The following is a 16,383-nucleotide window of genomic DNA, read 5'->3' as shown; positions in this document are numbered from 1 at the left end:
CCGCTTAAGAACCGACTCCGGGATGATGTCACTATCGCCCCACCCCCCACGACCCGGCTGGTTCCCCTCCCCCTCCTCCGTCCGTCCCTCCCGCCCTCCCCGTCACTCCGCCCACCTCCTCCCGCCCTCCTCCTTCCGAGGAGACGCCGCTCCAGCGAGAAGCTGGATGGCTGCTACCTGGGGCGCCGGCCAGCACCTCCTCCCCAGGAGCCTTGCCCTCCCTGACCCCCGGTTCACCTGGGCCTGACGCCGGCCCGCAACGACCCTCCTAACCTGCCCTTCCCGGTTGTAGGCAAGCCACTGCCCTGGCTGTCTTCGACACATCCTTGGCCTCCCTCTCTCTTTTTTCCAGCTTATCCCGTCTCCCGCCGAGTTCCTCCCAGTTGCGGGCTGGGCCACTACTGGGTACCAAGTTCTCTGGCTTCTTGGCTCCCCTGCACCAGAGGAAGTGCAGGGTGCTTTGGCCTCTTGAAGGGCTAGGCCCAGCCTTCGACAAAGGAAAGGCTGGGCGAGGGGGTGGGGGTGGGTTCTGCTTCCAGGTGTGCTGTGAGGCTTTGCCAGAGACCCTGTCTCCTGCCTTTAGCCCTCCTCGGGCGTCCCAGCCCTGAAGCTGGAGGGCAGAGCCATAGCTCTGAGGGTGACAGGTCTCCATGAGTCCCCTGAGCAGGCAGAGGGGAGCCTGCCCGGCTGAGGCACAAGGTCACACTTTTTCACCAATGAGGGGTGGGGGGTTTGTAGGGACTGCTGCTGCCCCCTACCCTTGCCTGACCTGCAGGAGACTTGGGCAGGAATAGGATAAGGCTGCCCCCTGGTGCCTGGTGGGTGCATGGACCCTCCCTAAAGGCCTCAGCTGGGAGGCCCCAGCTCCCCTTCCTCAGTGCCGCTCTCCCAAGGGACCTCCAGGCCTCCCCAGCAAGAGCAAGGTTGTTAGCGGCTTCCCTATCAGCAGTTGAGCAGCCCGTTCGGAATTTTCCAAGGCCAGGCCAGCCGTAGGTTGGGGAAGGAGGGGGTCATTGTCCCGGCTGGAGATGTAAAGTGTGCCCGCCCCCACCCCTGCCCCCAGTCCCAGGCTCCCCGACCGCCACTCTGCAGTCCCCAGATGGCTCATCCCGTTAAGCTAAACCCTCAGCCATCCGGCGGCTTTAGGAAGAAAAGCAGTTCTGGCCCGAGCCAGCTCGAGCCTGCTAGGTGAGGGAGGGGCAGCATCCACTGGCTGCCAGAGAGCTCAGGGGCCTGTATGGGAGACAGGCGGGGTCTCCAGCGTTGGGGCTAGGTGGGGGTACTGGAGGCTTGGAACCCTCGAGGTGATGGGGTCACCCTGCTCCTCAGAAGACCCTGCGTTGAGTCCTCTGGCCCAGCCTAAGAGTGAGGCTGGTTGGGAGACAAAGAGACGATGGAGGAGTATGTGACCCATGGATGGCCTGGAGAAGCGGGGCTGCCTGCAGAGTGAGGATTGGGGTTGTAGGGGGAGGGGAGGGCCAGGCCCACAAACCTCAGGCACCCCCATCTGCACATTTGAGAGAGGAAAGGATCCCGCGGAGCAGGCAAAGGAAAAGGGGCAGGGAGTGCTTGCAGGCCGAGGGGGTGACGCCTGTGAAGGGAGGGCGTTAGCTGTGGCGATGAGCTGGGTGAGGCAGCGTCTATGGAGAGGATTGCGCGTCCGAGCAGACGGAGGTCGGGCCGGTGGCGCCAAGAGAAGCAGGGGAAGTGAGGATGCGGCGGGGTGCGGGAGACTCTTGAGAATTGAAGATCTTGCCAGTCCTAGGACCTCGGTGGGGAGAGAAGGCAGGGGCAGGGGAGGGAGATGGGGGGTGGTGCCGATGGCACTTTGGGATGAGGGCAGAGGGTGAAACGAGGGAGGCCTGAGGGGTGTGGCCAGAGACAAGGGTGGGGGCCTCTTCCCCCTTGGCCGGCTGGGACGGGAGGGAACGTGGTCCAAGGCCAGTTACAGGACATGGAGGGACCTGCCACCCGGGGCTGCCTCTGCAGGGTCAGAGGCTGTGGAGAGGGAGGTGGCTGAAGAGAGCGGTGAAGGGTGAGCTGGCAGCCGAGAACGGCTCTCACTGCTCCAGGGACTGCTACCTCCACATCTGCAGGGTGCGACAGGCCCCCCTGGACCCCACTCGACAGGGCTGCACCCTCACTCCCTCCCCGGCTCGGGTTTTCCCCAGGTGGGTAAGGCCACCTACCTCTCCTGGACCCCATAGCAGCCTCGTTCTCTTGGCCTGTGCACTGGCATGCTTCTCTCTGCAGCCCAAATCTGACCAGTCCCTCCCATCTGCTCTTCTCTGTGCTTTTTCCTCTGTGCCAAAGATCAACCTAGATTCTCCTCCATGGCATGTGAGATTGGGCACGAGCTGGCCGGCGGGCTCCCCAGTCCTGGAAAGGAGTGTGCCTCCCGAGGGGCCCTCCCTGCGCCTTGGCCCGTGCCCACCCACCTGTGATCCTGTGGGATTCGGCACAGCTGCCACCGGTCCCAGAAGCTAAAGAGGGAGGCGAGGGAGCCCTTAGCCTGTGTCTGCGCCTGGGCAGTTGCCCGTGCCCAGCCAAGCCGAGCTGGGCTTCGAAGCTGCGCGAAGTTCACCGACCCATCCTCGCCTCCGGGATGATTCGGCAGGACTTTCTTATAATGGGAGCCGGAGTCTGGAACTCTGGCCTCTGGTACGTTGACCTGAGCAGCCTGTGGGAAGGTCCAGGCTGACAGGGACAGCTGCAGTGCTCATGAGGCAGTGCTCTCGGTGTGCTGAGCACCCGAGGAGAACAAAGGCAGAGGGCTCTCCAGCCCTCGGTGGCTTTTCAGGGCTTGGCAAAGGTGGATTTGCCAACACCCCCATCCCCCTGCAGCAGCTGCTGGGGAGGGGGAGGGCGGACACCCCGACATCTCAGCTGAGGGCCAGGAGGCTGTCCCCTGCCAGGCCCTTGTACTGATGGCCCTTCGAGGCTGGTTCCGGAGCATGTGCAGGACAGGGTGGAGGTTCTCCTCCTACAGCCTTGCCTCCCCCGGGTGAGAAGCAGAGTGTTCTGCAGGCAGAAGGCCGGTGGCCTTTCAGAGCCCAGTTAGGCGGGCGGGGGTGGGGGGGTGTGGCGGTTGGAGTAGGAGCTGAGGAGAGGGAGGGGAAGAGGGGGAGCTGGAAGGAGGAGGCCAGGGAAGGGAGGGCCAGCCTGAGGGCTCCCTTTGTCCAGGGAGGCCTGGGAATTCGGCCTGGGAATGGGACTCAGTGCCTGCAGCAACCCGGGACACAGAGTGGCCATGCACCTTGGATGGGGCTGGGTGGGAGGGCACCCCCCCTGGGGTGACCGGTTATGCCAGGAGGATCTCTCAGCTGGAGATAGGCTGGGGGCTCCTCCTCTTTGGAGGCGGCGGGGCACCAGGCTCCGGGCACCCAGAGTTTGGAATGAGAATAAGCTGGGAACAAAGGGAAGGCTGGAGTCCACCTTGAAGGGCTTTGTGCTTCCATCTGCTGGGAAGGGGACAAAGGGGGTGAAAGGGGCAGGCTGCCTGGTGGGCGGGGGGAGGGCAACCCGGCCCCGCCCCACACCCCTTGTTCCCCAGCTGTGCTCACCCACAGATGCTCTAACAGGATTTTTCAAATTTGTTTTCATGTTTTAAGTAAACTTTTTATATCAGAATAGTTTTAGGTGCACAGACAAGTCGCAGAAACAGTAGTGAGCGTTCCCACACACCCACACCCAGCTCCCTGGGTTTCTAATGCTCTCCATTGTGTGGTACGGTGGTTACCAGAATCAACCGGTATTGTACCTCGTCACCAACTGAGGTCCAGAGTCGTCCTAAGATTTCCTTGGCTTTCCCCTAATGTCTTTCCCCCACCAGGATCCCACACCGCCTCTTCTCGCATCTTAGGCTCTTCTGTCCTCTCACACAATCCTCGTAATCAGTGACCTGGAGGAGATGCTGGAGAACTCCCCGCGGTTTGTCGGAGTTACTGTTGTGACTCTCACAATCTTCAGCCCCTCCCTGGCCCTACAAGCCTCTATCCTTCCAGAAGTGTGGCCAGAACTTCTTTGTTACATCCAGAAAGTCGCATTTACCTCACAGGGGTCACGGACTTCATCAACCCCTGAGCGGAGGTAGCGGTCGAGCACCCTTCTCAGCGGGCTTACGAAACTTCTCCCAGGAAGCATCCTGGCCCTATGCCTTCCTGCCGATTCCTGTCTACTCTGGGAAGCCTCTTGGCTGTACACCTCCCTTCTCCCTAGATTCTCAGCTATCCTCCTCTCCTCCTCTCCTTGAGCCTCCTTGCCGCTGGCTTTGCCAGCAGGTGGAGTGTTCTGTGTAGAGGTACCTGTCCTCAGCATCACAAGGACTGTACCCTGAGGGGAGGTTCTGCCTTGTATTAATATCACTGCCCTGTGGCGCTCCAGCCCCACCCTTCAGCTCTATTTCTTTCTCTTTTTCTTTTGGAAGATAAAGGTAATCGGATTGAGTTGACTCAGGGCCTGGGTCTCCGGTCTCTCTGAAGGATTTAGGCCCGGGGACTCTGGTCACTTTTTCTCCTGCTGGCTCTTGTTTCTCTCCCTTGGCTGATCCAAGAGGCCTCAAACAGGCAGATTTCAGGTGCCCACCGGGACCCCACTCTTGTCTTTGCCAAGCAGACAGACCCTTTCTCACAGCCGAATGGCTACAAGCCCAGTTTTCCATGCTTAATTAAACACCTTTTCTGCCAAATCCCCTAGCCCAGAGTCAGGCCGTCGCGGATCTTGAGACATCAGGGACACTGGGAGAGTCCTAGGACAAATGACTACCATCTGGCCAGGACCCATCAGACCCCTGTCTTGTGACATCTTGACCAAAAATGGAGGAGACATCCCATACATCCAAATGTTCGTGACTCTGTTCCAAGATCCATGTCTCAAGAACTGCTGCGTGTGTCTGGCTCACGCCCCTTCAAAGCACCTTCTTCCCCCACAGGAGCTCCATGTTTTCAACGACCCCTCATGAGTCCACTCCCCGAGCTCCACAGCTGGGAGCTCCTACTCCTGGTTCTGAGGGGGGACAGTCTTCCAGGCCATCTAACCCTAATGCCCCATCTGGGGGGGCTGGAGACCCCAGACCCCATGAATCAGCTCATGGACTTGGCGTTTGGCATATTCAACAGTAGAGACAAGGTTGAAGAGACAGAAAAGATTCAGGGACAACAGCGAAAGGCACAGTTATTGGTGGCAGCCCACCCCTGCCCCACCTCAGGGTGGCCCTCACTTGTGAAGACCCATGGTGAGGACAGAATCCAGGACACCTGAATCAGAGCTAGTGTCTCGCTGAGGAAGGATGTGTTTTAAGTGGGCCAGGAGGGCCACTGGAAGGACCAGTGCCCCCAGTCCTGAAGGGGACTTGGGACTCCCAAACCAATGATGGCCAAGAGGACTGAAGACTGACAGGCCCAGGAAACCTCCCAGGCTCGCAAGGGACACCTGGTCATTTCTCCAAAGGAGCCTCGGGTGACCCTTGATGTGGCAGGTAGGAAAGTTATTTTCTTACTAGGTATGAGGCCACCTACTCTGTGCTGACTGATTTGCCTGGACCCTTGTCCTCCCAATCCTGTATGATAACGGAATTGATGGAAGGGCCCCAAGCCAAGTGGTTCACCCCTCACCTGCCATCCTCAGCTGCTGGCTAGGAAATTTTACCCCTGCACGTCTGTTTCTGCTCATGCCTGAGTGCCCCATTCCCTTGCAGGGAAGGGACTTCCTCACTAAATTCCAGACAATAGTCTAATTTGGAGACCCTGATGGGGAAGATACCCACCAAGACTGCTCTTGGCCGTGGGCACCTGCCTCAGTCCCAAGCCAGAGTGTAGTAGAGAATAACCTTTGTTTTGTTGGAGGTGTACAGGGACACCGTGACCTGGCCCATGGGGACGGCTGTTGCTGCAAGAACAAAGAATGCCTGCAGCAAGAAGATCGCAACAACCAACCACATCCCCTCCCTTGTTTTTTTGTATAAAAGGAGCCTGTACTCTGACTAGAGCAGGATGGTTCTCTAAGACATTAGCCTGCTATCCTCTCGGTCTGCCGGCTTTCCGAATAAAGTCTCTGTTCCTTGCCCCAACACCCCGTCTCCCGATTTATTGGCCTGTCATGCGGCGAGCAGGACGAGTTTGAACTCGGCAACAAGAGGAGGTCTCCCACCCCGTATTGTTTCTCAAGTGAACCCTGCTATCTGGGGGACTGAGGTCCCTGACAGAGCTACTATTTTCAGGCATCTTTAGAAAGGAGACCACATGAGGCTGCAGGCAAGCCTCTTCAGGTCAAAGGCAGAACTGAGGGCCATAATCAGAGAACTTCTCAAACCCAGGGAGGATCCTCAAATGTGTTTGTAAAAAAGATGATCAAAATGGGAGGCCGCCGGTCTAACTAGACCAACCATAGCTGACGTTCAAAGCCTGATAGGAATTTTGGGGGAGGCGTCTCCTCTAACCTACATGAAGGAAAGTAAAACATTCCAACATAGGTGAAGGGATGTGTCAGTCCTTTGGTATCAATGAGGTGGCAGTGAATTCTTTGAGGGGGAAAAAATGTCCTTGTTTTACAAATCTAGTCTTTCCAGGACCAGAGGTGTAGTGCCAGAAATAATCCAACATCCTCCCACTACTCCCTAAACCTACCCTGCTTGTTTTAAGAGGCTTGTAAGCATTGGGAAAACCATTGTTTTTCTGTTCTTCAGGGAACAAAGTCATCCTAGGAGGAATTTGCCTTTCTCAAGCCTTTGAGATGCAAATGTTCCACCTGGTCTTTTCTGGGAACCCTGAGCTCGCTATCTTTTTACAGTGCAAATTTTGAGAAAAATGGTAAGTAATTTGGAACTTGATTTGTCAAGATGAGTAGGAATCTTAAATGATTTTTCCGTAAATATTAGTAAAAAGGGTTTAGCCATCTAGACAGGTGACCTTGATTTGTTCATCTGCCATAAACCCAATTTGAATCCAACCTCTTTTGTAACTGATGGGTTTTTAATTTTGGAATGGAAACTATGAGGTCTCTGTGTTTCTTTGTGTGTTTGTATGTGTGTTCTGGATGTATGTATGGTATAGCCAAAATTAATTTGTGAAAAGAGCTCTATTTAATTGCCTTTAAGGGACTTAAGCACTTAAATAAATACTCAGAAATATAAAAGAAACTGACCAGAGTGAATTTCAGGTTCACGTGATCTGGGAGATATTCAGTACTGAGTCGATATCTGGTATTGAAGCTAGCTTAAGCTTGTTGGCTCAACTAATATAGACATGTTTTTAGGGTTATCGGTGTTAAATATAATACTTCTGTTGTACCTAGGTTTACTAGAGGTCAAATAAGACCTTGTTGTAACTGTTAGAAATTTGTCAGCCAGGAAAGTAACTCAATGGGAAAAAACTTTCAAGGAAAAGTAAATGTAAATGAAATAGGAGCTTTTAGGTAAACTCTTCAGAAACAATTATACTTTAGGAATGCCTACTTAAAAATGATCTCTCCAGATATTTGGTAACTTGAAGTTTTAGAGTCATGCTTACTTAAGTTAAATGATGGAAATTTATTGAATAGCTAGGTCATTCCCAAATAAAATCAGATACTGAACCATTAATTACTGAGCATTGGCTTCCCTCACAGAGAAACTAAAGGTATTTAGGATTGTTGATGAATGTTTGTTACCACCTTGAGATATTTTCTATAAAAAGCACATATCTTTTTAGAAATTATTATTGGTATTTATGTTTGCCATTCTATAAATGCTAAGGTAAAAGACAGTTCATAATTGCTTACTTCTTAGTTTTCACTAAAAATTAAGGTTTTTAAGAGATGAGGATTCTAATTTAAATATGTAATTAAAACTACTAAAAAATAAAGGAAACATTTCAGTATACGATATGAAAGTAAGATGTGTGTTTTGAACAAAAGGAAGTATGAGGAATGGAATGGCATTTTGTTAAGGGAGAAGAGAGTGATTTTTTCCTAGAGCTGGTTGTTTATGAATGGAAAAGAAAATAAAGTTCAAAATAATATGGATATAGAGAGTTGGAGGTTTGTGGAAGAACCCTGAGGCATCTCAGAGAAATATTATATTAACTAGGATTATTTGGTAGTTTAAATTAAATGTAATCAGTCATAATTCTAGTTATTGTAACTACATTTCTTTATCAATTACATTACAATCAGGTGTTTATCTGTGGCTTTTTAAGTCTTTTGTCACTTACAGACAGTTACTGTTGTACTCTGATGCAAAGGTGCTTCATCTTCAAGAAGATTCATAGGAAAGCTGTGGAAGTGGTTACAAGAGTTCCACATCAAGATGATGGCCATGCGAGGATTCCGGCCCACACCGTCTGACTTAAAACAAGAAGCTGTCCTGCCCCTGGGACCCCTAGATCAGGCATCCAGAGATTTTTACTCCCTGACAGGCAGGTGATGCCCCTACTCAACCCTGAAGCAGCTATGGACTATAGCTCCTCTGCTTCCCATAAGATTATGGGAGTAAAATCTCTGAGGGGAGAATGAGACAAGAGGGAAGGGGGCAGGGCCCAGCCATTAAAAGAATGACACAGCCATTGAGGAGAAGATGTAAACTGGGTAGAACCAACTAGGCCCAGGATGGCAGAAGATTTGACTTCTAGTAGACCTTGAGTCTCATTATATGCTCATTTGAATAAAATTAGCCTTGCAGATTAGAAGTACCCATCATGCACCAATGACATGACACTTCCCATCAAGACTAACTAAGGACAAAAATCCCTCCTCCCCTCAGGAAGGTGGAGTTGGGATGAAAATCAGGGAATATGACCCCAAACTCCTCGCTCCCCAGTGAATATTCTGCCCATTCATTTTTATACCCCATATAACCAGCTTGCCAAAGAAACTGAGCGCAGCTACTCTCCTGAATCTGCCCGCTTGCCCCTTGAGAGCAACCTATGGCTTAATAAACCCTCACTTTACTTTCTTGACCTCCATGTTTCATCTCTGAATTCTTTCTGTGACAAGACAAGAACCTACTCTCCAGTAACACTTTCGCCTTTAGTTTTACAGACTCCATTCACTCCCGGGGTGACTTAGATCAGCTCCTTTCCTCCGACCCCCTTCAGTGAGGTGGTTTTATGCATTTGTAGTACATGTAGATTCTTTTTGTCACAATCTGCATTCCTTTCTGGGATCCCCGAACCTCCTGAAAGATTTTTAAAATTGCAGTGTAGACTTTTTTAAACTGGCTTCTTTCACTTAGCAGTGTGCATTTAAGATCCATCCATTTCTTTCTTAGGGGGGGCAATTAGGTTTATTTATTTATGTATTTATTTTTAGAGGAGGTACTGGGGATTGAACCCAGGACTTTGTGCATGCTAAGCATGTGCTCTAGTGTTTGAGCTATATCCTCCCCCCATTCATTTCTTTTCCTGGCTTCATAGCTCCTCTTTATCAGTGAATAGTATGCCATTGACTGCATGGACCACAGTGTGTTGATTCACGCACCTAATGAGGGACATCTTGGTTGCTTCCAGTTTTTGCCAGTTATGAATAAAGCTACTATGAACATTTGTGTGCTGGTTTTTCTGTGGACATAAGTTTTCAACTCCTTTGGGTAAAATACCTTGACGTGGAGCAAGACATTCCTTGGAGTGCTGTTGCTGGATTGTATGCTAAGAGTATGTTTAGTTTTATAAGAAACCACCAAACTGTCTTCCAGAGTGGCTGAACCAACCATTTTGCATTTCCTCCAGCAATCAATGAGCACCTCTGTTGCTCCACACCCTAATCAGTGTTTGGCATTGTCAGTGTTCTGGGTTTTGGCCATTTTCATAGGCATGTAGTGGTATCTCATCATCGTTTTAAATCGCAATTTCCTAATGACATATGATGGTAAACATCTTTTCATACATTCTGTATGAAAGAACTTTACGTTTTGTATTTCTTCTTTGGTATCTGTTCAGACCTTTAGCTCATATTTTAACTGGGCTACTTGTGTTCTTACTGAGTTTTAAGAGTGCCTTGTATAGTTTGGATACAAGTCCTATCTCAGACAAGTCTTTTGCAAAGATTTTCCCCCAGCCTGTGGCTTGTCTTTCCATTCTCTTAACAGTGTTGTTCACAGAGCAAACATTTAACATTTTGATATAGTCCAATTTATTATTTTTTCTTTCTTCATACTGCATCTAAAAACTCATCACCAAGCCCAAGGTAAGACAGATTCTCTCCTATGTTTTCTTCTAGAAGTTTGGCGTTTTACATTTAGGTCTGTGATCCACTTTGAATTAGTTTTTCTGTAAGGAGTCCCCTGAAAGGACTTTGAAAAGCTCTTTATCCACCAGGACGTAACACACACACATGTACCTTGAAGCTGACATTTACAGCATTTCAACAGATGCTTAAACAGTTTCGAAGGGTGGAATTTCTGGTGTATTGTAAATACTGATTGAAAGCAAAAACTGTGATATCACTTTTGACACTTCCACAGGTGTTTTGATGCTACAGGCTCACTTTGGAAGTGGGTCCTTTTCTTCTTGCCTCCACTCTTCATCTGCTGCCCTTCAGAGAGGGGACAGCTTTTCATTACTTATGGATCATACTTCTCCAAAACACAAATCACATTTCTTGTTATAACCAATGACCATGGGGCAGTGGATTAGACTTGTGGGTGCATAATTATTAAACAAGTGAGTAAGATGGGGCTTCAGTTTACGTCAGTTAGTCCAAGTGTCCACAAAGAGTTAAGACTTATCACCAGCATGAGATGGGGCTCATGGTCAGTCCCATTCCTACTTTCTTTTTTCTCTTTGAGATGTAAGCCCTAGCAACCCCTCTTCACAGATCTGAGCAGTTTGGAGTGGGGTCCACGCTGCTGGAGCCTTCTTGAGTGAACTAGGAAGGGTGATTGGGAAAGGGAAACTGAAGGGAGCCTTTCCTCTCTCCAGGCCCCGATGTTTTGGACAGAGGGTCCGTGGGACTTGAGGTCAGGAAAGATGAGTTTTAAAACCCTTTGCCTGCCTTGTGGACCCTCTTGAAGACTTTGTGACATGCCAGGGGCCTACAGGCCCCTGTGAAGACAGATTCGGCAGGCCACTCCTGGACCCTGAGACTCCATGGAGCCCCTGCAGCACTGGCCTGTGTGGGTGTGCTCCTGTCACCAGCCAGGACACCTGTCGCCCCCATCCCTATGGGGACCTGGACCCCCTGGGAGGGGCGCCAGAGCTGAGATGGGACTGGATGCGAGGAATCCACGAATTGTTGGATAGATTGAAATCCGTCACCCAGCACTTATTTCCTCCAGCGATTCTCCGGGGCCGAGTCAGCAGAGACACTTTCTGGGAGTGGATGCTTTGGTGAGGAAAACAAGACAAAGAAGGTGATTTTGTAGAGATGCACGCTCTTAAGACAGCAGGCAGGCGATGTACTACAGAATGTGTTGTTGGGGGGATGGCAAGTGAGGCCTGTTTGAGGAGGTGACATTTGAGCTGAGACCTGATGGAGTGAAGGAGCAAATCAAGCAGATACTTGAGTGAAGAGTATTCCAGGCAAAGAGGCAACGAGTGCGAGTGCAAAGGCCCTGGGGCAGGTGTGTTTGAGGGCCAGTTAAGAAGCCGGTGTGCCTGGAGCTGGCTGGAGCTGCTTGAGCAAGGGGGAGAGTGGGTGGACAGGGGCCAGAGCAGCGATGGGGAAGAGGGACCAGTCATGCAGAGCCCTGAGGTCACTGTAAGGACTCATGCTTTGATTTACAGTGACACGGAGAGCTGCCGGAGGGTTTGGAACCCAGGGATGATGTGATCTCAGTAGAAGGCATGCTCTGGCTGCTGGATGGGGAAGAAATTGCCAGTGGGAGAGGTTATGGGTGGGGTCAGAGGGCAGGGGGAGCCCAGTGAGGAGCTGCTGCTGCCCTCCAACTGAGTGCTGATGGGGGCTCAGGCCAAAGTGGCAGAGTGGCAGTGGCAGGGCTGGGGCTAGAAAGGGAGGCTGTTTTATCCCCAAATAGCCTGGACAGCCTGTCTGCCGAGAGGACATTAGAGCAGAGACGCGAAGGAGCACAGAGAGCCATATCAACATGTGGGTGAAGAGACTTCTGGACAGAGGACACCGATGGTGCAAAGGCCCTGGGGCCTGCTCAGTCAGGCTGCTGTGGGGCGGGGCGCTGAAGCTGGCGGGAACCCGCATGAATGACCAAAGAGGGAGGCGGGGGCGGCCGGCGCAGGCCGATTGCCTTACAAGGCGCCCTGCAGCGCCGCGGCCGCGCTGGGCCACCGCGTGCTCGGCGGCCAGCGGCCGGCGGGGGCGCGCGCGGAGGGGGCGGGGCCGCCGGGGCGCGGGCTGGGGGCTCGGCGCGGTGGCCACTGCGCGAGGCGACGCTGCGGTTTCGCTTTGACTCCAGGTCCGCACCGGCGCTCCGGGGCGCGGGCGCGCGCGGGCGGGGGCGTGCGGGGTCCCGGGCTGCAGCCGCCGCAGCCCCCGCGCACACCTGTCACGCCCGGCGCGCCCCCGGCCGGCACGCGCGCGGCCCACGCAGCTTGGAACGCGGGAGGCCCAGGCTGCTGAGTCCCTCCCGCTGCTAGGCGCCGAGGGCCGGGCTGTGCCTGGGCAGCCGCGTGGGTGGCCAGTGGCAGGCGGCTGTGTGCGGGAGTCGCAGGTGCATCTCGGGCGGGTTGATGGCCTGGGGCGGGGGGGGCGCGTGCCAGTGGGCACTGGGCCATGGGTGGCAGGTCTAGGCCTGGGGGCCGGGGGTGGCGGGCGCCTCTGGGCGCTGTGCATCGGGGCGGGTTTGGAGGGGCCCGGGTAGTGGGGAGGGGTGCATGGAGCTTTCTGGAAAGCGGTCAATCACGGCTGACTCAGTTGTGTGGGGGCAGAGAGAGGGTGTCTGGGCGCTGATCACCGTCGGGGTGCCAGGGTCGGGGGGCCTCGGATCGCGGCAGTGTATCTGGTTGGGGGAGGAGTGTATGCGGTGGCCTGGCTGGGAGGCGTCCACCTGGGAGTGGGGGCCTGGACGGTGGGGGAGGGGCGAGAAGACCAGGCTGGGGAGGGTGCCTGGGACCTGTGTTCTTGAGTGGGGCTGTTGCTGAGGACAGCTGAGGCACTACGCGGTCTGGGGTGGGGGATGGCCTGCCCCTCACCCAGGGACCCTCCTTTCATCTCTCCTGACACCCCCAGACATGTTGCTGCTCAAGAAACAGACGGAGGACATCAGCAGCGTCTATGAGATCCGGGAGAAGCTCGGCTCGTGAGTGTGTGTGAGTGTGTGTCAGTGTGAGTGTGTGTATGCGTGTGGGGGATGGGTGGCATGGGAAGGGGAGGGCCTCCCCATTTCCTTCATCTAGGGGGGCCCTTCTGCCTTCCCACCTCTGCTGTCCCTCCCCTTCTCTCCTCCTCCCCCTCCCTCCCTCCCTCCCCTTCTGCCGCAGGGGCGCTTTCTCTGAGGTGGTGCTGGCCCAGGAGCGGGGCTCTTCACACCTTGTCGCCCTCAAGTGCATCCCCAAGAAGGCCCTGCGAGGCAAGGAGGCCCTGGTGGAGAATGAGATTGCGGTGCTCCGCAGGTGTGCACCCCACTGGGGTTGGGAGTGTTCTAGGATGGAGCGCCCAGCCTCCTCTGTGTCCCTAGAAAGGCCTGGCCCCAGGCTCTGCCTTGCTGGAGTGGGTAGTGGTGGCCTGTGGTGGGGAAGAGGGCAGGGTGGAGGAAGAGAGGAGGGTGAAGGGCTTCCCTGGGGATCCAGGGGGCGGCGGCCCAGGAGGGGCTTCTTCTTGCCTTTGCAGGGTCAGCCACCCGAACATCGTGGCCCTGGAAGATGTCCATGAGAGCCCGTCCCACCTCTACCTGGCCATGGAGCTGTGAGGAGGGCAGCGTCAGGCTAGGGGGTCGATGGGCTGGGTGGGGAGTTGGGGCCGAGGGGCCTGGGTCAGCTGAGCCCCTGCTCCCTCCAGGGTGACGGGGGGTGAGCTGTTTGATCGCATCATGGAGCGGGGCTCCTACACGGAGAAGGACGCCAGCCACCTGGTGGGCCAGGTCCTCGGCGCTGTCTCCTACCTGCACAGCCTGGGCATTGTGCACCGAGACCTCAAGGTGCCTGCCCTCCTGCCCACCCGCCTGGGGCCTTGCCCTGTGCACCACGGGTCAGGGGACTTGAGGGTGCCCAGCCCCTGCGGCCTGCCTTGTCCCAGCCCAGGGGCTGTGCCAGGGCTAACTTGGTGCTTTTTCTGGCATCCTTGTGTCACAGCCTGAAAACCTTCTATATGCCACCCCCTTTGAGGACTCCAAAATCATGGTCTCTGACTTTGGCCTCTCCAAAATCCAGGCTGGCAACATGCTAGGAACTGCCTGTGGGACTCCAGGATATGTGGGTAAGGGAGGGGGTGCCGAGGAGCCCGAGGGGCTGGGGGACCCTGTGGGAGCTGCAGCACTGGGGCGGGGCAGGTGGCGGGCCATTCCTGGGGTCAGTTAGGCTGAGCTGGGCAGCACTGAGCGTGGTGCGCGTGTGCACGGGTGTGCGTCTGTCTGTCTCTGGCCCCCAGCCCCGGAGCTCTTGGAGCAGAAACCCTACGGGAAGGCCGTAGATGTGTGGGCCCTGGGTGTCATCTCCTACATCCTGTGAGTGACCACTGGGAAGGCTCTTCTTCTGCCTGCCTGCCCCCTGCTGGGTTGGGGAGGTTTGGACAGCTGGGTGATTCATCTGTGGGTGCCAGGCTGTGTGGGTACCCCCCCTTCTACGACGAGAGCGACCCTGAACTCTTCAGCCAGATCCTGAGGGCCAGCTACGAGTTTGACTCTCCCTTTTGGGATGACATCTCAGAATCAGGTGAACTTGAGGCTGGCCCCGAGCTCAGGGAGGGGGGAGTGACGAGGGGGCACGGGGATGGGGCGGGCTGACCTGGCCTCCCTGCCCCAGCCAAGGACTTCATCCGGCACCTTCTGGAGCGAGACCCCCAGAAGAGGTTCACGTGCCAGCAGGCCTTACAGCATCTTTGGTGAGCCGGACCCCTGCTAAGCTGTCCCGGGACCAGAGAGACCACACCCTGAGACCCCCCACACCCCACTGACCCCCAGCTTTCCCCTAGGATCTCTGGGGATGCAGCTTTTGACAAGGACATCCTGGGCTCAGTCAGTGAGCAGATCCAGAAGAATTTTGCCCGGACCCACTGGAAGGTCGGTGTAGGGAGGGGCCTGTGGACCTGACTCAAGGCTGTCTGCCCCCCACTTCTCTGTCTTCCCCCTCCCTTGGCCTCAGGGGCATGGTCTGGGCTATGGTCCTCCACATCTTGAGGCCAGGCCCCAGGCATGGCCTGACACCCTCTCTCCCTGCAGCGAGCATTCAATGCTACCTCCTTCCTGCGACATATCCGCAAGCTGGGGCAGAGCCCGGAGGGTGAGGAGGCCTCAGGGCGGAGGCTGGCCAGCCACAGCCACCCAGGCTTCCAGACCAGCCAGCCCCCCGAGTGGTGACGCCCAGGTTCGTGGGGGTGGCCCTGCACCCCTAGGAGCTGGCTCCTTGGTGAGCTTAAGGGGTGGCAGGCCCCACGTGGCCAAGAGCAGAGCTGGGTGGACCCCACAGGGTAGAGGGCTGAGGGCAGAGAGCGCTGACAGGGAGGGCCTGGGGTTCCTGGAGAAGTGGATGAGGGACAGAGAGAGAGGCCATGGGGGCTGGTGACTCCAGGGACTGCGAGGATTCTCGAGAGGCCCAGCGCCAAGACCAGCGGGCACCACTGCTAAGGACCTTGGCTAGGAACAGGGGCCCTGGGGCAGGCCGGGGCACCCCCTGACTGGCCCCCTTCTCTGTGCTTCTCTCTTCTCCTTCACCCCAGGCCAAGGCCGAGGCCAGGTGCACCGACCCCCGGATCCCTTCCAATGGACCCTTTCAGTCCCCTCTCCCTCCCCCCAGCCTGGGGCTGGCCTGTGCTGGAGAGTTTGGGTCATGTGGGTGCAGTATATGGCACTGGGGTGGGAGCTGGCGGGGCATGTCCACAGGGGCTCCCCTCCCCTGTCGCCACCACACTCCTGCTAGAAGCCAAGAGGCCCCCGGGGCTGTCCTTCCTGTGCGCTGTTCTGTGCTTTGCTGACTGTGAGTGGTCCTGCTTGCGCCATGGCCCTCCAGCCCCTCTCCAGTTCTCCCCAAATTAATAAAGACAGACGGAGCAATGGGCAGTGCTGAGCTGGAGGGAGGGATGGGAGATGAGGGACGAGTGTGGAGAGGATGGTGTCTCTGAGCAAAGGAGACCAAGGAAGCAGGCCCACTGCCCAGCGGGCCCCCAAGGGACATCGCCCGTTGCCACCCAAAGTTCCGCTCCGTCTGGTCCAAGAACTTCCTGTTCCCACCCTGCAAAGTGCCAGCAAGAGGCAGCCCAGCAGCCAGCTCTGCCACCCTAGGTGTCAGCCTGCATGTGGCTCTGGCACCCTGGGAGAAAACGGGCACAGCTCAGGCCTGCCTACTGCTA

General features: G+C 55.3%; 1 protein-coding gene and 1 long non-coding RNA gene across 5 annotated transcripts; both read left to right on the top strand.

Moving 5' to 3' along the window:
• The first annotated feature begins 1,796 nt into the window (after positions 1-1,796).
• Positions 1,797-8,930, top strand: LOC106730920. Of its 2 annotated transcripts, none has more exons than XR_004318083.1 (4): positions 1,797-2,661; positions 4,696-5,476; positions 6,683-6,806; positions 8,217-8,930. It is a non-coding gene; the product is annotated as an uncharacterized LOC106730920 (long non-coding RNA). The 2 variants fall into 2 exon arrangements; XR_001367365.2 differs by having other exon boundaries at positions 8,189-8,930.
• A 3,320-nt stretch (positions 8,931-12,250) lies between these two features.
• PNCK (pregnancy up-regulated nonubiquitous CaM kinase) lies at positions 12,251-16,093 on the top strand. 3 transcript variants are annotated; one of them, XM_032475062.1, is made up of 12 exons: positions 12,251-12,337; positions 13,111-13,180; positions 13,362-13,493; positions 13,711-13,785; positions 13,879-14,017; positions 14,172-14,295; positions 14,467-14,542; positions 14,638-14,750; positions 14,841-14,919; positions 15,010-15,097; positions 15,257-15,401; positions 15,754-16,093. In XM_032475062.1, exons 2-11 carry the CDS (start codon positions 13,113-13,115, stop codon positions 15,392-15,394), a joined length of 1,032 nt encoding a protein of 343 aa, XP_032330953.1. In that variant the 5' UTR covers positions 12,251-12,337; positions 13,111-13,112; the 3' UTR covers positions 15,395-15,401; positions 15,754-16,093. The 3 variants fall into 3 exon arrangements, with proteins under 3 accessions (XP_032330953.1, XP_032330952.1, XP_032330951.1); XM_032475061.1 differs by lacking the exon at positions 12,251-12,337 and adding an exon at positions 12,354-12,592 and having other exon boundaries at positions 15,257-15,443; positions 15,754-16,087; XM_032475060.1 differs by lacking the exon at positions 12,251-12,337 and adding an exon at positions 12,355-12,592 and having other exon boundaries at positions 15,754-16,087.
• Positions 16,094-16,383: the final 290 nt, after the last annotated feature.

Source organism: Camelus ferus, chromosome X, assembly GCF_009834535.1.
Source record: "Camelus ferus isolate YT-003-E chromosome X, BCGSAC_Cfer_1.0, whole genome shotgun sequence".
Taxonomy (NCBI): Eukaryota; Metazoa; Chordata; class Mammalia; order Artiodactyla; family Camelidae; genus Camelus; species Camelus ferus.
Note: the sequence above shows the minus strand (reverse complement) of the source record. Positions and strands in the feature narration are given on the sequence as shown.

Excerpts from the sequence above, each read along its gene's own strand:
- PNCK (XM_032475062.1), top strand. The coding sequence starts at position 13,113 with ATGTTGCTGCTCAAGAAACAGACGGAGGACATCAGCAGCGTCTATGAG. Across the intron at positions 13,181-13,361 it reads ATCCGGGAGAAGCTCGGCTC|GGGCGCTTTCTCTGAGGTGG; the intron begins GTGAGTGTGTGT and ends CTTCTGCCGCAG. Across the intron at positions 14,296-14,466 it reads TGGGACTCCAGGATATGTGG|CCCCGGAGCTCTTGGAGCAG; the intron begins GTAAGGGAGGGG and ends TCTGGCCCCCAG.